General features: G+C 41.4%; 1 protein-coding gene across 2 annotated transcripts in view; it reads left to right on the forward strand.

The window, feature by feature from the left end:
- The window catches only part of MAPRE2 (microtubule associated protein RP/EB family member 2), a 103892-nt gene that overhangs the window by 16095 nt on the left and 67193 nt on the right, over nt 1-20604 (forward strand). For both annotated transcript variants that reach the window (XM_071737500.1, XM_071737497.1), the window contains exon 2: nt 10116-10177. Coding sequence is in view for 1 of the 2 variants with exons in the window: in XM_071737497.1 (XP_071593598.1) it covers nt 10116-10177 (62 nt within the window). In the remaining variant the exon portion in view is untranslated. The remainder of the gene's footprint in view (nt 1-10115; nt 10178-20604) is intronic.

A 20604-nucleotide genomic window follows, 5' to 3' on the forward strand; every position in this document is an offset into this window, starting at 1 on the left:
TATGAAAGAGGGAAACAAAGCCAAAAAACAACTAAACACTAAGACTGCCAGAGTTTTGCTTCTCAATATAAGCTAATGAGCTTTGCCTTCTAGTTATGAAAAATTAGCCAGTGTAGAAGTTCAGTCAACTGTAAGATAAATAGTGTGCATGCAAATGACAAATCAATCCATAGTATCTATTTCTCCAATTAAGTAGTAACTTTTCTTGCTTAGTTTGGACAACAAACAGAAAACATAAGTGTCTGGGAAAGTCAAAGAAAAGTATCTACAGGTGAAGTGTATATACTACCAGAATTAGTATAGTGTTCCTCCAAATCAGTATTTACAGGCAGCGTGCTGAAGGAAAAATGTTAAGGAGCAAAATTTTAGGGAAGTTTAAATTCAAATCAGTATAATTTGGAAACTTCCCAATGAACATTTTTCTAATAAGCAGAAGTGATGCAGGAGCCTTCAGGTTAGTGGACTTGTCCACTGAGTTCTGTGGCTCTTGTCTGTAGAACAGGATTAAAAAAACCCAATGATTCCTATGATATTTGCACTGCAGCCTCTTGAAGGAAATACTGCAGCTCAAAAATGCTTCCCAGAAGCTTCAGATTTGGTGAATTTCAAACACAAACTATCCTTTCAGAACAAAGAAATGTTACCTTGAGGGGTTAAAGTCTGACAGCCAACCTTTTGAACCCCCTCCCATATGACTTACTTCAGTTGTGTAGTATCATACAGTACCTAAATGAGATAACAAGCTGTCACTCTTATCTTCAAGACTGGAATGTTTTCCTTCAACTTGAAGCTCACAGGCTGTGATCAGGTGGTGATGTTATTGTAACTGAAAGAGTGAAAGTATTTATGCAGCTTTGAAATACAGTTCTGCTCTGAAGAACCTCTCAATGACACCCTTCATTTCCCTTGTATAGAGACTTCTTTCTAGTTTCCAGCTCTATAAACACCCAGCATCCAAAAATCTCAGTTGGCTCTGTGCTCCCTTTGTGTCAAATACACAGGTTTTTCACTTTTAGCTCTTTTAATTACTATGTGTGTGGGGTCTTTACTGCAATGCAAGTGTCCTCAAGCTTCGGTGAATTTTAGCTTTCTGACTTAGCAGCCAGGATGGAAGATTGCCCCCAGTTGCAAAAGAGACCTTTTACCAGTGCAGGCTTCTGATCCTTACTGAGCATACAGGTAGCTATTATCTTTGTCAGTGAAGTTCTGCTTCTCTTAGCAATCAGAGCTACTGCCACCTGGGTAGGGCAGGCAAATCAGCACTCCCTCTTTTGAGACATGAACAAATACCACATTGCATTTCTCTGCCCACTCCCCAAAGGGATTTTATCACCAGATCCAGCTCATGTTACCTGTGCCACCACATCAATTCCTGACTGCTTTTGGTCAAAATATGTTCAGAAGAGTGTGAAGGGATGATGTGTCATTCCTCCACCTTATAGATGAGGATGATTGAAGAGCTGCCTCAGAGCATGAGATATTAAAGGGATTCTTCCCCCTGGCAGCTTGGAGAAGGCTTAAAACATGTTCCTCCAGAGAGTTTCATGACCACTGGACTGTGATTACATTGCTGGGACACCCTAAGCACTTTCCTTCACTGACTGAGTGCTGTAAAAGATTAACATCATCTTTTCAGCTGAGACTGGCACCCAGGGATGACTGTCGCACTGTGGATCTATGAACAAGTGACTCTTACATGCCACCCAGGAAAACAGGATAGTTGGGATTGATGAGGTGAAAATGAGAGAGGAAAACCCTCAAACTTTTTTTGGCTTTTGGTTTATGACTCAGAATACATGTGGTGAGCTGCGCATTACAAATGAGGTGATGCTACACCCTTCAATGTATCTTCATCTGTCATGTGAGCACCTTATTTAATCAGAGGTTCACAGGACAATTCCACAAACTACAGCCTTACAGCCTCCAGAGGTCTGTACACCTGTAATAGACTGCAAGTAATGCATTCTGTTCACAGAACAGAGGAGCCCGAGAAATCTCTAACTGCTTTACCAGTGCTTATAAGAGCAAGACATTTAAAGCTTTATATATTTAGATATTATGTATTACAGATATACTTATGTATTTTACATTTATGTTCTGTAGGACCGAAATAAAAATCACAATTCAAGATTTCTGCCACTTGATGTACCTTCATCACAGATACTGGAATCTATCTTTATGTCCTTGAGTTAATTCTGTTTTCCTGTTCAGAAACTTGAGACAGAGAAAGACATGGCAAAACTGTTAGAAGGGCTGAGGTATCTGGAGTGGCAGTCCAGTACCCTAGCTAGAGTTCTCTTTCCTGGATAAGGAAAGCAGGCAACAAGCAAGCTGTAATTTTAATATTTTTACATGGAATCATTGGGTGATGCAGGCTGAAAGACATCATCTTGTCCAACCCTGTTCAGAGCCATCCCAAACAGATGAGGTTGCTTATGAACTTTTAGAGCCCTGAATGTCTCAAAAACATTCAGACTCCTCAGTCTCTGGACTCAATGTTCAGCCACCTTCACGATGAAAACATTTTCCCTAACATGTAATCAGGATTTGCCCTGTTGAAACTTGCCTGTTGCCACTTGAAATGTTGGTGTCTGCCTTTGGGAAGATCCTGGCTCCATCTTCTCTATATCCTCCCCTTAGGTAACTGTGGGCTGTAATGAGACATCCCCCAACATCCTAAGCCTTCTTCTCTTCAGGCTAGACAAACCCAATGCTTTCAGCCTCTTCTGCATCGTGTGCTCCAGCTTCTTAACCCTCTTGGTATAGTAGACAGGGCTCCAGTATGTCTGTCACTGGTTTGTGGCTCCCCACTACAGAGGTGCTCCACTTCTGCAAGACCTGAATAAGGGGAATAATCACTTCCCTGGATTTGTGAACCCTGCCCAGTGTAGGGCTGTTTTTCTCTGCTACAAGAAAATAATGTTGAGCCTTTTTCAATCTGTTGTCCACCAAGACTCCCAGTTTGTTGTATTTTTATTTTCTGAACCTGCTCTCCAGCCAGCTGGCACCCAGCAAGGTCATTCCTTCCCAGGGGCAAGGATTTGCATACTTGTTTTCCAGGTCTGTCCTCGCCTCTTTGCTGATCTGAAACAGATACAAACAATGAATGTTGCACTGTTTTAGAGTTTACTTTTCAGTTTTAAAGAAAGCTACTGAATTCTGTAGCTTTGCAAAGACTACCAGTCTGTAAGCTAGACAACCTGCAGGCATGGCTGTGTGCTCAGAGCAGGGCAGTGTATTAGAGGATTGGTAGGAGCATTTATCACCCTCTGTGTGGCCCCCTCACTGCTTTTTGCTGAACATTGTCATGTACAAATAATTTTCTTCACTCACTCTAAAAGAGAGATTTTAAATACTAATCTCACCATAGAGGGGGATTCAGCTCATCCAGTCTAAGGTACCCATACTGAGCTACCTGCATTTTTCTCAGGCATATCTTGAAGTATAAAGTTTACATTGAAGGGTGGCCATCTAAATATAAGTTAAATCTCGAGCTTAAACATCTGTCTTTTAAAGCTCTTAAACAAACTCATTTTTCTGAGTACCTTGCTGGTCCCAAAGCTGGTACATTTTACATCCCTGAAGCAGTTCTGAGAGTCCTGCAGTTTGCTCCAGCTGCCTGTGTAACTCTTCTATGGAAGTTACCTTTGGGCACTTCCTACCATGCTTGTTCAGCAGGCTTGTTTTCAAAGGATGTCAGCTTGGGTAATTCAATATATTATTATGCCACTGGGACTTTTCCTGTTAAACTTCAGGTTTTACTTTCTTAAGGGACTTCAGAAAACATGTCTCAGGTCAGAGCACAGACACAAGTTTTCATTTTTTTCACTTCTGAGTGTATACTTTAATTTTTTTTTTTCCTTGAACCTTCTTTTTAATTATTAGTTGCTGATTAACCTGCAAATATTCAGCTACAAAATGAAGCCTAAAGTTTGGTACAGGAAATGATAAATATACTGGACACTGGTGATGGGTTGAACCTGGACTGAAGCAGTTGCTGCTCTCTGTCTTCCACATGTCTCTTACACCTATATGGAACAAGAAAAAATGATGTGTGTTCTGCCATAGCTCTGTGTACCCACTACTCTGTAGACCGTATCTGAGGAGCTCTTGTCTGCCTTTAAAGTTTAATATTCCAGCCCACTCAGTTGAGTTGTTCCCTGTTCCAGTCAGGAATACCAGACAGAGAGTTCCAGAGCTCCCAGTTGTGCCAACCCAACAGGTAACAGGGCCATGCTATGTACTGAAACAGGGAGCTGCCCCAGGTTTATTTATTTATTTTCTTAATATTAAAAAAAAAAAATTAAAAACTAGATTTGAAATTAGATCCTTTTTCTGTGTCTGCTTCGTGGTGGGTTGGATTCAGTTTTTCTAGCAAAACCAAGGGCAGCTCAGAGATGTAAATAAGGAGCAAATAGTTAAGGCTGGAATGCTGTAAAGCAATATTATTGCAAAATTTTTCATGTGAAACTTTAGTCAGTATTGGCTTTTCTTGCCTCACTATTAAGCATATGCATCACTGCACCATAACTTTATGTTTAAAAATAAATATGTTAAGAGATTCTAGAATATGAAACAATGCAGAAACCTGATCAACTCTAGTTATTCTTAAGCCAAAGGAATTCTGTAAGGTGGTATAATAACTCCCAGAAAACCACATCAAAATGCAAAATAAATAAATAAATATCTACACAAGTGCATCAATTATAAATTGCAGTCAAATGTGCAAACCACAGACAGGTGCTCAACAGAACTGGTCATTGCATTAGATGTAGAAGGCAACAGATGTAGGCACTGACAATACAAGTAGAACAGACTTCCAGTTGGTGTGATAGAAGCTGAAATGCAGGCATCAGTGACTCTGAACTAAAGTTTAAACAAAAGAGTGCCTGAAATAATTGAAGGAAGATTGTTTTTTCCAAAAGGAGCAAAGTTAAACTTTTTTTAGTTGAAATGGAGCCAAGTGCAATGTGGCAGCCTGCTTCTAAATACAAAGAATGATAAAAACATATTCTCATCTGCTCATTCTATTAGATCTGTTGCCTGCTGCTTGATATACTGGTTTGGCATTGCTTGTTATGACAACAAAAAAAAAAGTTTGCCAAATCTGTCACATTAAGTGACTAAAATGAGCTCTGTTACACCCTTTTCAAGTTGGAAGATAATTACTGCACCTCAGAGTTACTGGGCAGGAAGGCATTAGTTAGTTAATAGGAGGAGAGCAGGTAGGCTGCTGCACTAAGCTACATAGGTGTGACAGCAGCTGGCTGGAGCTTTAAACACAGCATTATCTCCAAGGTACTTGGATCTTGGAAAGTCCAGCTTACATAAGGTTGAGGAGGGATGGCAGAGGACACCAAAAATTATAGAACCTGGATTACTGCTCTACAAACAGAAAAATCCAGTGGCTTCCCAAGCTGGGTAAAAGAAGTTTTCCTGAGAAAGGATGCATGTTCTTTCCTCCTAAGCTGTTACGCAGGCCATGCTTAGATTTACTTTGTATGTAAATGGCCAAAAAAAGATTGGTTGCTTTGTAAATGAGAGGGAGGGAACAGAATTTTAAAAGAAGTCTCTAGGACATTTTTCATGTCAATAGATGACCTGAAACCAGAGCAGAGAAGCAGAGCTGCTGGGACATAACAGTGTTCGAAATGGCAAGAGCAAAAGAGGTGGGAATCTTTGTCTTGAGCTAAGTAACAGCATCGTTTGTCTTCTGAGGCTGCCTTCCTTGAGAAGAACTCCGGGTCAAACTAGGGCGTTTCTCAACAGCTTTGGAGTTGGGAGGTAGTACTAAACTCAGCTCTATCACTTGATTTCTTCGCTGTGACTCAGTGTCTCTGTGCCTTCCATATAGTGCTGCGGAGCCCAGCCCTGAGTAGGTGCAGAGGACTTACCTGGGAACAGTGAGACAGCATAGGGCTGGGTGTTAGTTAACAGTAAGTTGAGAAATCTGCCCAACTGTGGTGTGTATGGGGGGGTTTGGCTTTGTTTTTTTGTTTTTTTTTTTTTTGTGTGATTCATGAGCAGCTTATAAAAACAGCGGTTCTTTTTCTTTGATGCTGGAAGCCTTAAAGTTAATCTTTCAGTTCATCTTTTCAACAGGAAAGCATATGTAAATAATGATATACACTGTTTTCTGATTTACACTCCGAGTTTGTTCATTTCTGTAATTTGTCAAGCTATTCTCCACTCTGTAAATGCCTGGATAGAAGCCACAATGGGTTTGCTTGAATTCTTTCACTTGCTAAAAATAAGTTGGTTTTGAAGTTATTTTCTGTAAGTGCTGAGGATATTTGAGGCAATAGCATGTCAGCCTATATTACAAATTGCTTTCAAGCAACAGCACATTTCCAGCCATTAGTAGGGGAAATAAAAAAAGATCTGTGCAGTATGGAAGAAAGCATCCAGTCCACTGAAACACAGCAGCAGAAGGTGGGGTTTGCAGTACACATGGGAAATACAGTTCCTGCACATGAAGTTTTAAAAATACATCATAATAATGTACTAAAAGGCATTTGATTTAAATCATTTCAGTAACATTCTGTCCTATTTTTTTCTCCCTGGTCCTTCAAAAAAGCAGCTATGGGTACTACTCTTCATAATGCAACTATCTGATGTGCTTCTAGGTGGTGTGGTACCTTGTTTTTTGCAGATAAACTGCTGTCCTGTCTTTTTTCACTCAGTTGCTTTACTTTCAGCTTGCTTTCTCACATCCCTCTTGCCCTTGGATTTGTTTGTTTGGTTGGGGGGGTTTCCCTTTTCTTTTTTATTCATTCAAAATTGAATGTTTTACAGTATTTCAAGGGATATTTTCATAGAAGCCCCTCGTGTGTCAGTCTGTGTGAATGAGTTTAATGGCTAACTAGGTTTGTGAAGGCAGCAACAGCCAGCAGAAAACAAGTCCAAAGGGAGGAGCAGTATGCATTGAGAGGGGACAGGTGAAAGTCTCCTGAGACCAGATAAGCCCTGGACAGCAGTAGTCCTGATGAATCCACTGGATGTCTGAAGATCCCATAAAATTCAAACTACAAGAGTTTGCCAAACCCATCCCAGGCCTCCACCAGCACACAGGGGCAGACTGTGTAACTCAGCTGCAGCTGAGAAAGTGGCAAGCGTAGGCTACAGGGCTGTGGATACACCTGATGAGAAGAGAGAGCCCTTGAGGGACTTTCTGAATGCCTACCTGGAAGCCAGTGGCCACCCAGTCTGACACCCTCCCCACCATCTGGACTTGGCCTCCCACTTGTCACCACAGTGGGGTGACATGAAGGGCTGTGGGAACAGACTGTGGGAGGGGGAGAACTGAATGCACTATGTGAATAGTCACACACTGTTAGTAAAATCTGCTCAGTTCTGCTAGTGACAGCTAATCTCAAAACATTTTTTAATAAGCATTGGTTTGTTTCACCCTACACAATCCCCCCATCCCCATCAGGGAAACAAATACCATAAAACAAGGAAGTCAAAACTAAGTGTAACTTTCAAACAATGGACAAATCATAAGTTTCTGTTCTGAAAAAATGCACAATCCTTTTTTATCTGTTTCACTACACAGGATTTTCTGAGATTATTCTTTAAGTTGTTGCCAAATAAATATATTTTTCCCCTATTTTAAGGTCTTTTCTGTTTTCCAGCTCCTCTAGTTCTTCATCCTTTTGCTTTTTACCCTGGGGCCTTCTTTCTGTATTTACGAGTAGATGTTTTGGTAGGTGACTCTTTAGGTGATGGAAACTTATTTTAAAATCAGTGCAGCCTGTGTATGTTGGGGAGTTTCGCAGTGATCTTAAAGGTCTTTGCCAACCATGATAACTCTGTGATTCTGTGAACTGTGTTTGCTAGTTTTAGAGCAGCAATAGGACACTAGTTTCTGCAGCTGGGAGCTGTGCATGGCCTGGCATGTAGTGGGAGGAAACATGGTATCCTTTCCTCCCCCTTGTTTTCATTGCACACTTTCATCCCTCCACCCTTCCAAAGGAGACTCCAGCTTCCCATTCTTACTTTCCTCACACCCACTAACTAGGACCTCTACTGCATTCCTTTGTCCACCCAAATTAAATTCCACCTTAATGACCTGGTGTTTCCTACCACTCCCTTGCCTGGGTGCTGCTCCAACATCTCAAGCCAGAAGTACAGGTTGAGGTGTTGGCATGGCTTATGGAGCAGGTGGAGACCTGGCAGCATCACTGCACACACCAGCCAGCCAGTGCCAATTATCTCATCCGGCCATAGCTCTCTCACTGCTCCCTGTAGCTCAGGGAATTGTGTTTATGCAGGTAAAAAATCTGGAGCTGTTGCTGAGATTTATGTACAGGTCAAACCAAAGAGGTGCCTCGTTGCCAGTTTTCAAGTTTTAGGAATTTTTCTTATGAGGACTTCTGGTTTTCTCTGTTTTAAGACGAAGCGAATCAAGTTCAGTGTGGTAGTGATACTCTAATCACTCTCAAACTGAGGTCTGCTCACTAAAGACAATGAAATAGTTATGTCTGCCTTCAATAAGCCATAAATACCACTCTCATCAGAAAGCATAGTGTAGAAAATGTTCCATCAGCAGATTAAGTCTCACATTTCTAATGGTATCACCATGTCTCTCTCCTGCTGTTGCCTGTTAGAAATTCTGCTCAGCACCTTCTGATGCAAGATTACTTCCTATAACCATCATCTTCAGAGTGTGGCATCCTTACAAGTTACTGGACTAATGCTGTTAGATCCCAGCTTAAATTCAGGAGGGTCTATTTGAGCAAAAGCCAACATACCATAATGGATTTGCCATTTCCATACCAATAGGATGCTTGAGGTTTGTCAGCTGTGCTGGAATGGCTTCCCACTTTAAACAAGTGAAGGGGGGGGGGAAAAGAGAGTACATTGAAAAGCAAAGCTTAAGAGGCTTGGAGAGATTCAAAGAAATGAAACAATAACATGTTTAATAGCTAATTCCCATTCTGGTTTGGCTTTAAGGTAGCTGTAGCCTTCCAGTCTGCTAGCAGCCTTCCTAACTTCTCTGCCAGGATGAGTCACAGCTCTTGGAGCTAGGATCCAGTACTTCAGACAAGCCATCTTTTAAAGGTCTGTTTACCTTTCCCAGATGATAATGAATTGGAGTGAGAATTCCTTTATGTTTTCCTCCTATTAAAATAGGGTTTATGATGAATATAAATTCACTTGTAGGGGGCTTCTGGCAGTCCTCAGGCCTGACTTAATCCAAGCCCCTCTGGGATCCTGTTCGGTGTAGTTTTGTGCTGTTGTGCGGAGATAGATTCCTTTGGAATACCCCTCCCTGCTGGGCTGTCTCAACTAGTTGACTAGGAATGCAAAACAAGCAATAACCAAAGCCCTGGTCTGACTGTAAACCATTATTTACCTGCTAGGAATGATATTTCCTGCTGACTGAGTAGGCGAATTAAGAAACTTAGCCACGTAAACCTAGTATGTAATTCATGGCACAAAGTGAAATCCATATATGGCTGGTCCTGCTCATGTTTCTCTAGCCTGTAATGTAGCACTTGAGGGAATGTATGGAAGGACAAATCTTGCCAGTGAAGGCACTCACATCTAGGCACACGGAAGGGAAAAAGGCCTTCGTGTGGCTGCTACAAGTGGGCAGCATCATGACTTCATTGCTAAGTGAAAAGCTTCGAAAGATTCCCAGCGTTTTTGAGTTGTATTGGCAAAAACAGAGGCTTTCCTGGGTATCAGTTCATGTGTTTCTCAATGGTAGATTTTTTTTTCCTCTGAAAAGCTGTTCAGGCAAGTGCAACAAGGCCCCAGTTGCATGACACAATGGTCACAACTGGCTGCCTGTGCTCTGAGGAAGCAGCAGCAATGTGCCTGGCAATTATGAATAAACTCTGAATGTAGCACTGCATAAGGGACCCCGTAGATTTGCTACTTTATCAGAGGGACATCTGATTGTTGTGCAGATGTGTTAGACACTGAACCATTGTGAATGCAGCTGAATCAGGGTATTGTAATGAAGGACTTCTCCTCTTGTTCCATTTTTAGCATATGTCTATTGCATCACTGCCCAACTGATACAGACAAAGACCAGTGAGTCTTTTTTTCTCTTTTTTTTCCCCTGTTTGCTTGTTAAACTAAAGGTTTTCATGTTTTCTTTCCAGTACCAAACTGCTGCAAGGAATAATTCAAGCCAGCAACCAGGGCAAGTGTTTGGATGCTCAAAGTAAGTATGTTTGTGTGTATGTTTTTGTTATAGTGCCAGTGGTTGAGAAAGTACTTGAGAACTTGTGTCTGATGTTTGCAAGGCAGTAGCTAAATAAGCTTGGTATCAGTAGTCAGTTATAGTGCTTTGCAACATCTTTGGCTATGTAATTAACATATTCAAGTCATCAAGAATTGATGTAAAATTGAAGCAGATGCCACAGACTTCTTGGAATTGGTTTTTTTTTGTTTGTTTGTTTGTTTGTTTGTTTTTTGGTGACTGGAGTAATAAGAAAAGTCTGGCAGAAAGGAATTTTTAAAAAGAGAAAACTGAAGGTGAACAATTAATCTAATCTCTCACTGTTTGGGAGCTCTGGGAAATTTTATTCTTGCTGCTGTTTTGTTTTGTTAAGTGTTAGCACTAGTGTATATTGTTAGTGCTGCCTTAATGAGATTAAGTAGAAAAAGAGCAAACTACATGAAACATCACTGTACAGAGTTAGTAATTAATGTCAGACAGAATTTGTAAGGTGCTGTCCCTTTTTAATCCCCAACTGTAGGAGTTTAAATAGCATCCTAGCCAGGCTGGATGCGAACTTAAACCATCCAGCCTCCTGCTTGGCACCTGTGGAATCCTCTCAGGGAGTCACCTGCAGAGAGATCCAGGATACCAGGAGGCCCACAAGGTGGCAATGTTTAGAAAGCCTTCGGAAAGGGTGCGCCTGGAACAGATCTGGGCTTCCCTCGGTTGCCATCGCTTGCTCCTCTTGTATCATTCCTGCTGCATCCATGCTATTAAACGCGAAATCTTCACTGCTGCCAAAATGGAAAGCAAAATACCCAGTAATAAAGCCCCTAATTGAACAGATTCACTGCATTGTGCTGGAGACCATACATGTCTTTTTCCTTGGCAGTATTAGTGGTTTGCAACACAGACTGGGTTTTCTTTATTCGTAGCTACTGCTGAGAACATGCCACTGAAATGATGCTAGGGCTGTGAAATGAAGAACTTTAATTTAAAAACATACCACTGCATGCACTTAATGCTTAAAAAGCTGTTAAGAGTGTAAAAATGCTAACTTGAATGCAAGTGGTGTCTCAGGTTACAGTGATATTTTGTTGGTGCTCCGTGGTTAAAAGCGAAAAGGTTTCTCTGATCTATTTTAAAGACTTGGTTAACAGGGAAGCTAGGGATTTGCTCCAAGCTATTTAATGCCCTGAAGAAAACCTTAAATACATTTGCAGAAAGTGTTCTTCAGATACGTGATAGACATGAGAAATTATTCAGGGTAAATTGTATGAGAAGCATTAGAATTGCCTGTGTTCACTGGCACAGAAGCAGGTAGGGAGAAAAGACTGAGACTGGTAAAGGGAGAGTTAAAAGAGGAGCCAAAGAGGTCATATTCATCAGTCTGTGAAAGAAGAGTCACTTTCACAACAATTAGAAAATATGCAGGGCTCAAGTGCATCCAGAGATTCTCAGGAGTAGAACAGTCTATAATTTAGAGTGGAAAGAGGCTTGTATGCCTCAGAAATGAAGCAATAGCTCTAGACTACAAGACACATCTTGAAAGCAAGAACTAGGAGAATGTGAAATGTCCTCATCCTGTGGACACACTCCTTCCCCTGAAGGTGCTGCAGATGCAAGTGCAGTGGGGCAATGCCACGGTGGGTTTCATCTATCTCTTTGTACTCTTGCAAGGGGTAGGTGGCACTGCTTCAAGTCAAGCCTTCGCCACTGTGGTTATGCTGCCATTGTCACAAGTACTTTGAAACAACAGGAAATCTGAAGAAAACTGTGAGTGTTGAGATAGTGTGCAGACACCAAATGGACATTTATAAAAGCAGACGGCATCCTACCTGTCTAATAGAAACTTATCTGACATGTGCAGATTTCCTGCAATGGGTACCCCTCTCCCTGAAGCAACAGAGAGCTTTCCAGCCTGTTTCCTGTGGATTGCTGCTCACTGTGTAACCTTTCCTCTCCAAAGCCCTTAGCCCTATGGCCTATTACACATCTAAATAAAGATCTAGATATCAGCCTTCTAATACCAGAGGTTCATTAAATTGCTAGAGAATTAGCTGAGCTATTACAATTGCATGTAACTTGCCATTACATATTGGTCTCCATTCAGGAAACCTTCCTGTTGTGTTTCAGTGCCTTTGAGGCTGACAAATGGGCATACTTTTTCATGGCATTAAGCAACATGAGGAGTGGATGCTGGAACATTCAAGGAATTTCACACCTTTTACGCTGGGCTTTTGGCAGTTACAATTCCTTGCTTGATTTATTATCACAAAAACATTTACGATATAATCTCGCATTAAAAAGCAGTTCTGTGACCTGTTATATTTCAGCCATTTTGAGATAGAAAAGAAAGTAAATCCATTTTAAAAAATACATATACACATGTATACAAAGTATGCGTGTATGACAAACTACTAATACATGAGGTGTTCAAGGGAGACCTGAGCAAAAAGGCCCGTATGTGCTTATCTCTTCTTTGCACAGAAAAAAAAAAAAAAATGTTCTCTAGTCATTCATGCAGAAGCTGCATATAATTACTTAAACCAGGCAGACTAGTGTGTTTCCTCTCAGTTTTCTCCATATCTCCCAGCACCAGCACTGGTGCTGAATAAAATACTACTTCTAGATAAGTGCTCTCCGTTTCCCCCTTGGTTCGCCTCTGCTTGTTTCCCCACACTGGTCCTCTTAATGTCCACCAAAGATGTGGTGGACATACTTTCTTAATTGTTCTTTCTTAAGAACAATTTGTACCTTGAGACCTTCTCAAGAAGTACAAAACAGATGAACTTCTGGGCTGACCAGATTGCTCTGAAAGCATTTGCACTCAGTGGAAACAACATAAGGTCCCCCAGAATGTAGTGGAGGACATCTGTGTAGGAGTCACTGCTACACAGGACACAGCTGGTTTTGATCCAACATAAGAAAACTGGAAACCTAAATCCTGAACCTAAGAGAGCAAAGTTAACAGAAGTGGAATGTTTGTTTATGGTTGTGCACTCACCATTCCCTTCTTAATTTAGGATTTGGGTGGCTTGGGTAGCCTTTTATGGCGCTGTCTGAAAATATTCTGAACTTTGGGGTGATATTTATTTTTTCAGTGCCTGATACCAAAAATTATCCCACAGGAGCTCAGCAAACCAGCTGAACATAACTTAGCTTTTCAAAAAGATAACGTGTGGTTTTGTTCAGAGTTAATAATGAAATCCTTTCCAACGCAAAAGCTGTCAGCAGCACCGACATATATTTGCAGTTACAAAACACGTAGCCTTGTGGTGGGGTGGTTTATTAAATACAAACCTCGTTTTCTACTGCAATAAGGAAAAGACACTGTTTCATGCCACTACTACCTTTTGTGCTCAAAACATTAGAGAAGCCTTTTTTTTCACTTCATACATAATGCAACTGTTCAGAGGTAACAAAATGTTGCTACTTTGTGACTGTTGAAGCCATGACAATATACACTTACATATATATATATATATATATAAATTACATCCTTATTTCTAGTAATTTTTGTTGCCTTCTGTGTTTTGCTTATCAGTTGTCCTTCATTTAAAAGATGAGGAATGTTTATTAAAGGCTGATTCAAGGAAATGATTTGAGTTTTGCTCCAGCAGCAAAAAAAATCCTTTCATAAGAACCTTAAAAACATATTAATCCTTGTCAGAAATGTCACGTATTTGTAGTGCGTCCAGATGCTATAAAAATAAGTGCATCATTTTTCAAAGGAGTTTCTGGATTTTGTAAATTATTATCTTCCAAATGTGCATGGAACCTGCTCTGGGTTCTGCACAATCATCCTGAATCTTCCATCAAGTTGGATTTGTTAGGAAAGCAGAGGGTCTTCTTCCTATGATAATTTGTTGATCGATTTAGTGTCCAGAATTGCTAACAGCAAAATTGTGTGTAGCTGTGGATTTCATCTAGAGAAAGAAAGGCAAAGAAAGGAGAGGTGGAGAAAGGAAGGCAAATGGAGGAGTCTAAAAGGAAGATGGGAAGACAAGGTTGGGATGGCATAGAGGTGGCTGCAAACAGGGGTGAACACTAAGTGCTTTTGAGGAATATGACTGTCGTGGCCTAGGCCAAGCCCACAACCAAGCACCACACAACCATTTGCTCACTCCTCCCCCCACCATGAGGTGTGGAGGAGAAAATATAAGAAAACGCTCATGGGTCAAGACAAGGACAGGGAGGAATCCCTCACCTAGTATGGCCACGGGCAAAACTTGGGGAAAAAAAACAATTTAATTTGTCACTGATCAAAACAGAGTAGGATAATGAGATGTGAAACCGGAGTGTAAAAGCAGCTTTCCCCTCACTTCCCTTCTTCCAGGATTTAACTCCAGATTTCTTTACCCACAGTGTTGTTGGGGCACAGGGAATGGGGGTCATGGTCAGTTCATCACACGTTGTTTCTGCTGATCCTTCCTCCTAAGGGGGAGAACTCCTCCTTCTCTTTCCTTACTCCACTGTGGGATCCTTCCCATGGGAGACAGTCTATGAACTTCTCCTTCTTGAGTCCTTCCCCTGGGCTGCACTCCTTCATGTACAACTCCAGCGTGGGTGTCTCACACAAGGTGCAGTCCTTCAGGAACAGACTGCTCAAACATGGGCTTCCCCTGAGTCACAGCCTGCTTTGGGCAGTCACCTGCCCTGGTGTGGGGTCCTGCAGAACCATGTTTGCTCCCCTGTGGTCCCTTCCTGGGCAGGTCCACCATGATCCTTCATGGGCTGCAGGGAAATCTCTGCTCCAGTTCACCTCCTCCCTCTCTTTCCTCACTGACCTTGCTGTCTGCACTGTTCTTCCTCTCACATCCCACTCCTCTCTCAGCTGCAGGTCTTTTTTGCAGTTTCTTTTCCCCATCTTAAATATGTTCATCACTGAAGAATTATCACCAGTGCTGATGGCCTGGCCTTGGCCAGAGGCAGGTGTGACTAAGAGCTGGTGGAGATTCTAGCAGCTTCTCACAGGAGCCACCCCTGTAGCCCCTGCCCCACTAACACAGCCCCCATGCACAGCCCCAGCACAGTGGCTTACCTGGCCTCCTCTCTGCTGCTGCTGCTGCTGCCTGTATCTGCACACTGGGTGCTGGGATGCTGAGCTGTGGTGCTCAGGGCCTCCAGCAGCCATGTGAACAGGTTCCTAGAAATCCACTGTGCCTGCTGGGTGCCCAGCAGTGAAGAAAGGCTTAAAAGAGCTAATTCAAATATTGAACTTACTTTTAAGGAGAGCTTTTCTGGTGTTGCTGGGTTTTGTGGTTATGGTTGGGTTTGATTGCTTGTTTGTTTGTTTTTTTTCTTATCCCAAGTACCAGCATTTTCCAATATTTTTCTGCAGGCACTGGGACTGGGAACTTTGGTTTTCATTAGCTGGCTGCTGAGATTCATAAAGAATTAAGCTGCTTCATGACCTGCAGCTTCCAGAAAACCACCCCGTATACTGAGTCACAATAAAGCAGTGTGCTGGCTCTAGTGAGATCAGGTGGAAGCAATATGTTTCATTTATATATGTTGCCCTTGCAGTAGAAAAAGTTGTTTATAATAATAGCTTCTTAGAGACTTGTTTAGCATTAGGTAGGGTGTAGGAAGGCCACTGTTGTGCACGCTGCTGTTGAGCTGCAATACAAGGTGACGACATCAGGGGTTTTCAATGTCTTTGGACCTAGTTATTTGTTGTCCTCAGTGCACCTCCTGCTGTTAACTCAGGGCTTGCATTCAGTCCCAAATGTTGTCATCATCTCTACCATCTGGCACTGCTTGTTCTTACCTGAGCCTGGAGCAGGTGCAGAAACAGGCATGAAACAGACATGAAACAGGCATGAAACAGGCATGTGGTGGGAGGTGCTTACACATGGACAGTCGCTGGCAGCTGGCTCCAGACTTAAGAGCCTCAGCTGGAGAGCTGCCACCAAAGCTTGCACAGCTGCAGCCCCCATTAAAAACCCTCTCCCAGTGATCAGGCAGGCCAGGTACATGTCCTGGTTACTCTTTCATGTGGCAAACACCCACTCGTTTTACTTCTTCATGAGTTCCTCACAGGAAGAAGCTGGAAGTGCCCCCACATTAAGGTTTATGCAGTGGCTTCTATTAAAGCTTCATCCTCTTACATGAGGCCTGGATTTGGCTCACAGCTAATGACCTGATAAGGCTGCATGGGATAAACACCTTCTGAACAGTACCACAGAAAACAGCCTACATTATATTGTATGCTTTAAAAAGAATGAATAGTCCTTGTCTTGTGTCTGTATAAAAGAACAATATTGACTGTGCTCAAGTATTTTCAGACTTGGTCTGATTTCATAGCAAAGATTTTTTTTTGTCTAATATAAGAGGCTTCGTGTAATCACTCTTTTAAATCCACAGCTTATGTTTGACAAGTGGGTCATTGGTTAATGGAAGCACATAAATCCAGCTGTTTACCTTTCCTGTAAGATCATGCACTTTCTGTATGCTCTTGTCTGCTCAGAATGGAGATGTGTACATTTTTAATGGCACTACCTCTATTTTAGAGCAGGGATGTGAGCTTTATATTACATTTCATCTGTTCTCTACATATAAATAAAATAAAGCCACAGTAGTACTTCAGCTGGTACAACATTTGATTGACAAATTTAAGGCAACAGTTGTGGTACTATCCATGTTATTACTGGATGTGATTTAAAGAAATCATTAATATGACTTGATGAGGAAAATTTACTGTTGTACATTACTTGCAGGTTTTCTTGACACTTCATTTCCCCTCCCCAGGCCCCAGTATTGGTTTGTGTTGTTGTTGTTAGCAGATGTAGCAGATGTTGTTAGCAGGCCAGCAGTAGCTTTCTCTCAAATAGCTTTGCCCCTCAACAACCAGGCAAGGCTATTTTTTGACCAATTTAAAATTTCAGGATTTCAGAAAGTGCTGGGTAAGATTTCTGTAGGGTGCTAGTAAGTAAATACAGCCGTTGCAGCACTAGGTTATAAAGGATTCACAGCTATTCACAGATACTTGGTCTAATGTCACATTCCAAAAGTGTTCATAGGGAATACCTGTCACTGAAATAAATTTCCCTACCCATCCTGCAAACCCTTTTTTTTTTTAATTATTGTCATTGTATTTATTCAGAGTACTAACATGGGTGTAATGTGGTTAAAGCTGTCTCAGAAAGTTTTTTTTCCTCCTCATTGGAAGGCTAGTTTATTAATAAAGATTTTGGATAAACACTAAGCAGATGATGAACATTGACTTTCCATTGGAAAAAGTCTCTTTTCCATAAGTAAACAAGGAAAGTAAAACTTTATGATTATTAATGGTATTGTCTGAAGTAGCAATGAAACTGTACATAGACAGGATCAGTTTCTTGCTTCCAAATGCTCTGGCATTTGAAAATAGTTACTATTACTTACAAGCCTGTTACATATCTAAATACTTAGCAACAAGTTATAAAACATGTGTCAAAGGAATTATCAGAAAGCAGAATGCCTCAGATGCTTTCACTTGGCCTGTGGTGAGCATGAAATAACTAAAAGGAAGTCTATTTGAATAAGACATAATTCTGTTAAAACAAAAACAAACAAACAAACAAAACAAAAAAACCAAAACCCACATGTATAATACATTTATTTGTTCCAGCCCAGAGTGAAAGCAGTCCTTGACTTCTCTGTGAGCTACTGATCGAAAGCAAATCCCAGCAATCAAGTTTTTCAGAGGTGCTGAGGCACCTCAAGGGTTACAGCTCTTTAGGATGCTAATGGCAGCAATGTGTCACAGGAAGTGTGCAGATTCTGGGTGTTATGTAGCCCTCAACCACAGGTGCCACTTCTTGGGATGGCTGTGTGTGAACGTGCATCCACCTTCACAGGCAAATACTGTAGCACATTCCTCCCAGCCTGGGTGAAATAAGGTGTCATTAGCTAATGACAGTATGGTTGGGTGACTGGGTATGCCAAGGACTTTGCCCAAGGGAAAGAAACCAATTTCATCCAGGTTCTCTGCACGTGGCTGATGAAGGAAAGTGGAAAGGGCCAAATGCTATAGAGGATTATGCCTGACAAAGGAAGGGTGGGAAAGAAAGGGAGAAAGGGCAACGGAGAAACCTCATGCATGGAGGAAATCCTGACATAAAAGGGAGTTCATCTGTTTGTAGTGATGGAGAAAAGGAGTAGGATTCGAGTAGCTGCAGAGCTGGAAGCACTGTGTGGATCTTTGCAGGAAGAAACCATGGAGGAAAGGACAGGGCCCTGCCACAGTGGTGCTGTGGGTGAAGCAGAAGATGATTTCACAAACTTGTGACAGTGGTTTGGGGAAGATGGTTTCAACAGCAGGGCCTCTTTCAGCACAATGTTGGTAAAATGGGGAAAGCTGACAGAAATTTGCTTGGTTGTGGGGTTTTTTGGTTTTGTTTGTTTGTGGGTGGGTTTTTTTTGGGGGGGGGGGTTGGTGCTTTCCTGGGGGGGGGGCGTAGGGCTTGGGGTTTTTTTTGTTCGTTTGTTTGGGGTTTGGGGGTTTTTTTTGTAGTTGTTTTGTTGTTTGGTTGGTTGTTTTGTTTAATGCTGCGAATGTCCCAGATAAAAAGCAGTCACCAAGAGAAGTGGCAGGTGACATACAAAACCAAAACCAACACACCACTTTCTGTGTAACTTCTTGGCATTTGGTAATGTAATGGGCACATGGCAAGCATTTGCTCTGTAAGGGAATGGTTTGTAGGATGCTGCAAGGACATGAGGAAATTATTTGCATTTTGTAGCAAGGCACCAGATTCTTGGGCCAGGTTTTGCAATTGTGGAAACCCTCACACAGTACTGAATGACTTGTCAGTGCCATTTTGATCCTACGTGAATACAGTCTGTATTTCTTTCACACTAGTTAGAGTATGTAATAATGTTTATGATGGCTTTTTGCTGGGTGTGGGAGGACAGCCATTTAATTAACAATTTCCTGGGACAAAGTAACCCCTCCTCCAAATCTTCATTTGTAATGATCTGTCCCTTTCTTTCAGATAGTTGAAGCATTTTTTTGATTCAGTAAAATATACTAAAAAAATTAATTGACGGTGTCATGGAAAGATTGCTTTTTTGTGCCAGCTTTCTCCTTTCCTCTTTAGCAGTGGTGGGTGTCTTGGGCAGCTTGGTAAATGTTGACAAATGTAATATTTCTTGTGATGGGTTATGAGCCCTGTGCAAGCTTCATGAGTTCAGGATCTAGAATAGATGTTGGACAAGGTGAAATACAGAATTCTGAACAAATCTGGGTCAATAACTATTCCAAAGAATTTAAACATCTCTTTCTATTATATGTGTGTACTGGATAGTCATGTGGGACATTGAATTACTTGGGTAATATTTGCCAATCAAATGGCTATTGACTTCAAACCTCTTGTTGCACAATAGTAACAGAGAAGCATTGATCTCAAGAGCTGTTTTTTTCGAGCCTTGAATTCTTAGTATGTAACATCAATGTCAAGTCAAAGCAATGTAAAAAGTTAGTTGGAAGCCATCATCTGCCAATTAAGTATCATTCTAGTCTGGGATACAACTCTATCAGATTTTCATGTTAGAAACCTTGTCAAATGGTGTGGCAAACCTCTGATACGCCCTCTGCCATGCCCCAGTGTTGCTTTTATGAAATACATCTTTAGACTGAAATTCCTTCAAAGCATGTTGCTGATATTTTCAGTGTAAAATGTAACGAGAAACATCAGAGTTAAATTACCCACTCCTGCATATTTTCTTTGTTGTCTGCATTTTTTTTCAGATACCTCTCTTTAGTTCCAAGAAAGCCAAAGATTCCTCAACAGCTGAAAATGTATAAAGAAATGCTAAATTTTTCTTCTGTTCTCTCACTTTTCCAAACCTTTCCAGGCTTTTACTTTTCATAACTTGTTTCATTGGTTTTGTTTAGGATAATGATGTCTGAAGCTCTGACTTTTTCCAGTGGTAACAGTCATAAGATTTACTGTATGGAAACTTGAAAATCCAAAAGCCGTCTCCTAGAATACTTACAGCACCGCCATCTAACTAAGGTTTTGCTGTTCTCTGAAAAAGTCTAGGAATCCAGTTTACTTGAACATTCTGGGTGTTTTGGTTTGTCTCTTCACAGACTTTACATCCAAACTCTCATCAAGCCTAGAAGTAGTTAACACCTTGCTGCAAATGGAAGTGGCAATGGTAAATCCAGAACAGCTCCAGCCAGATAATTCCATGTAAATGCATATGAATGAGCCATGAGTCAGCCTCCTGCCTCAATTCCCTTCAATCAGAATTAAAGGCAAAGTGAGCCAGAAAAGTCACTTCAAGCAGTGACTTCAAGCATTTATTGATCACAGCCTCCATGTAAGGGTTTTCAGATGAAAGCAGCAGCTCAAGGTGTGCCTGAAACCCTGCTGTAGCCCAACGGATATTACTGAAAACAAATGCAACAGACACTAAAGAATTCAAATTTTTGG

This window comes from Heliangelus exortis, chromosome 2 (genome assembly GCF_036169615.1).
Source record: "Heliangelus exortis chromosome 2, bHelExo1.hap1, whole genome shotgun sequence".
NCBI classification, from domain to species: domain Eukaryota; kingdom Metazoa; phylum Chordata; class Aves; order Apodiformes; family Trochilidae; genus Heliangelus; species Heliangelus exortis.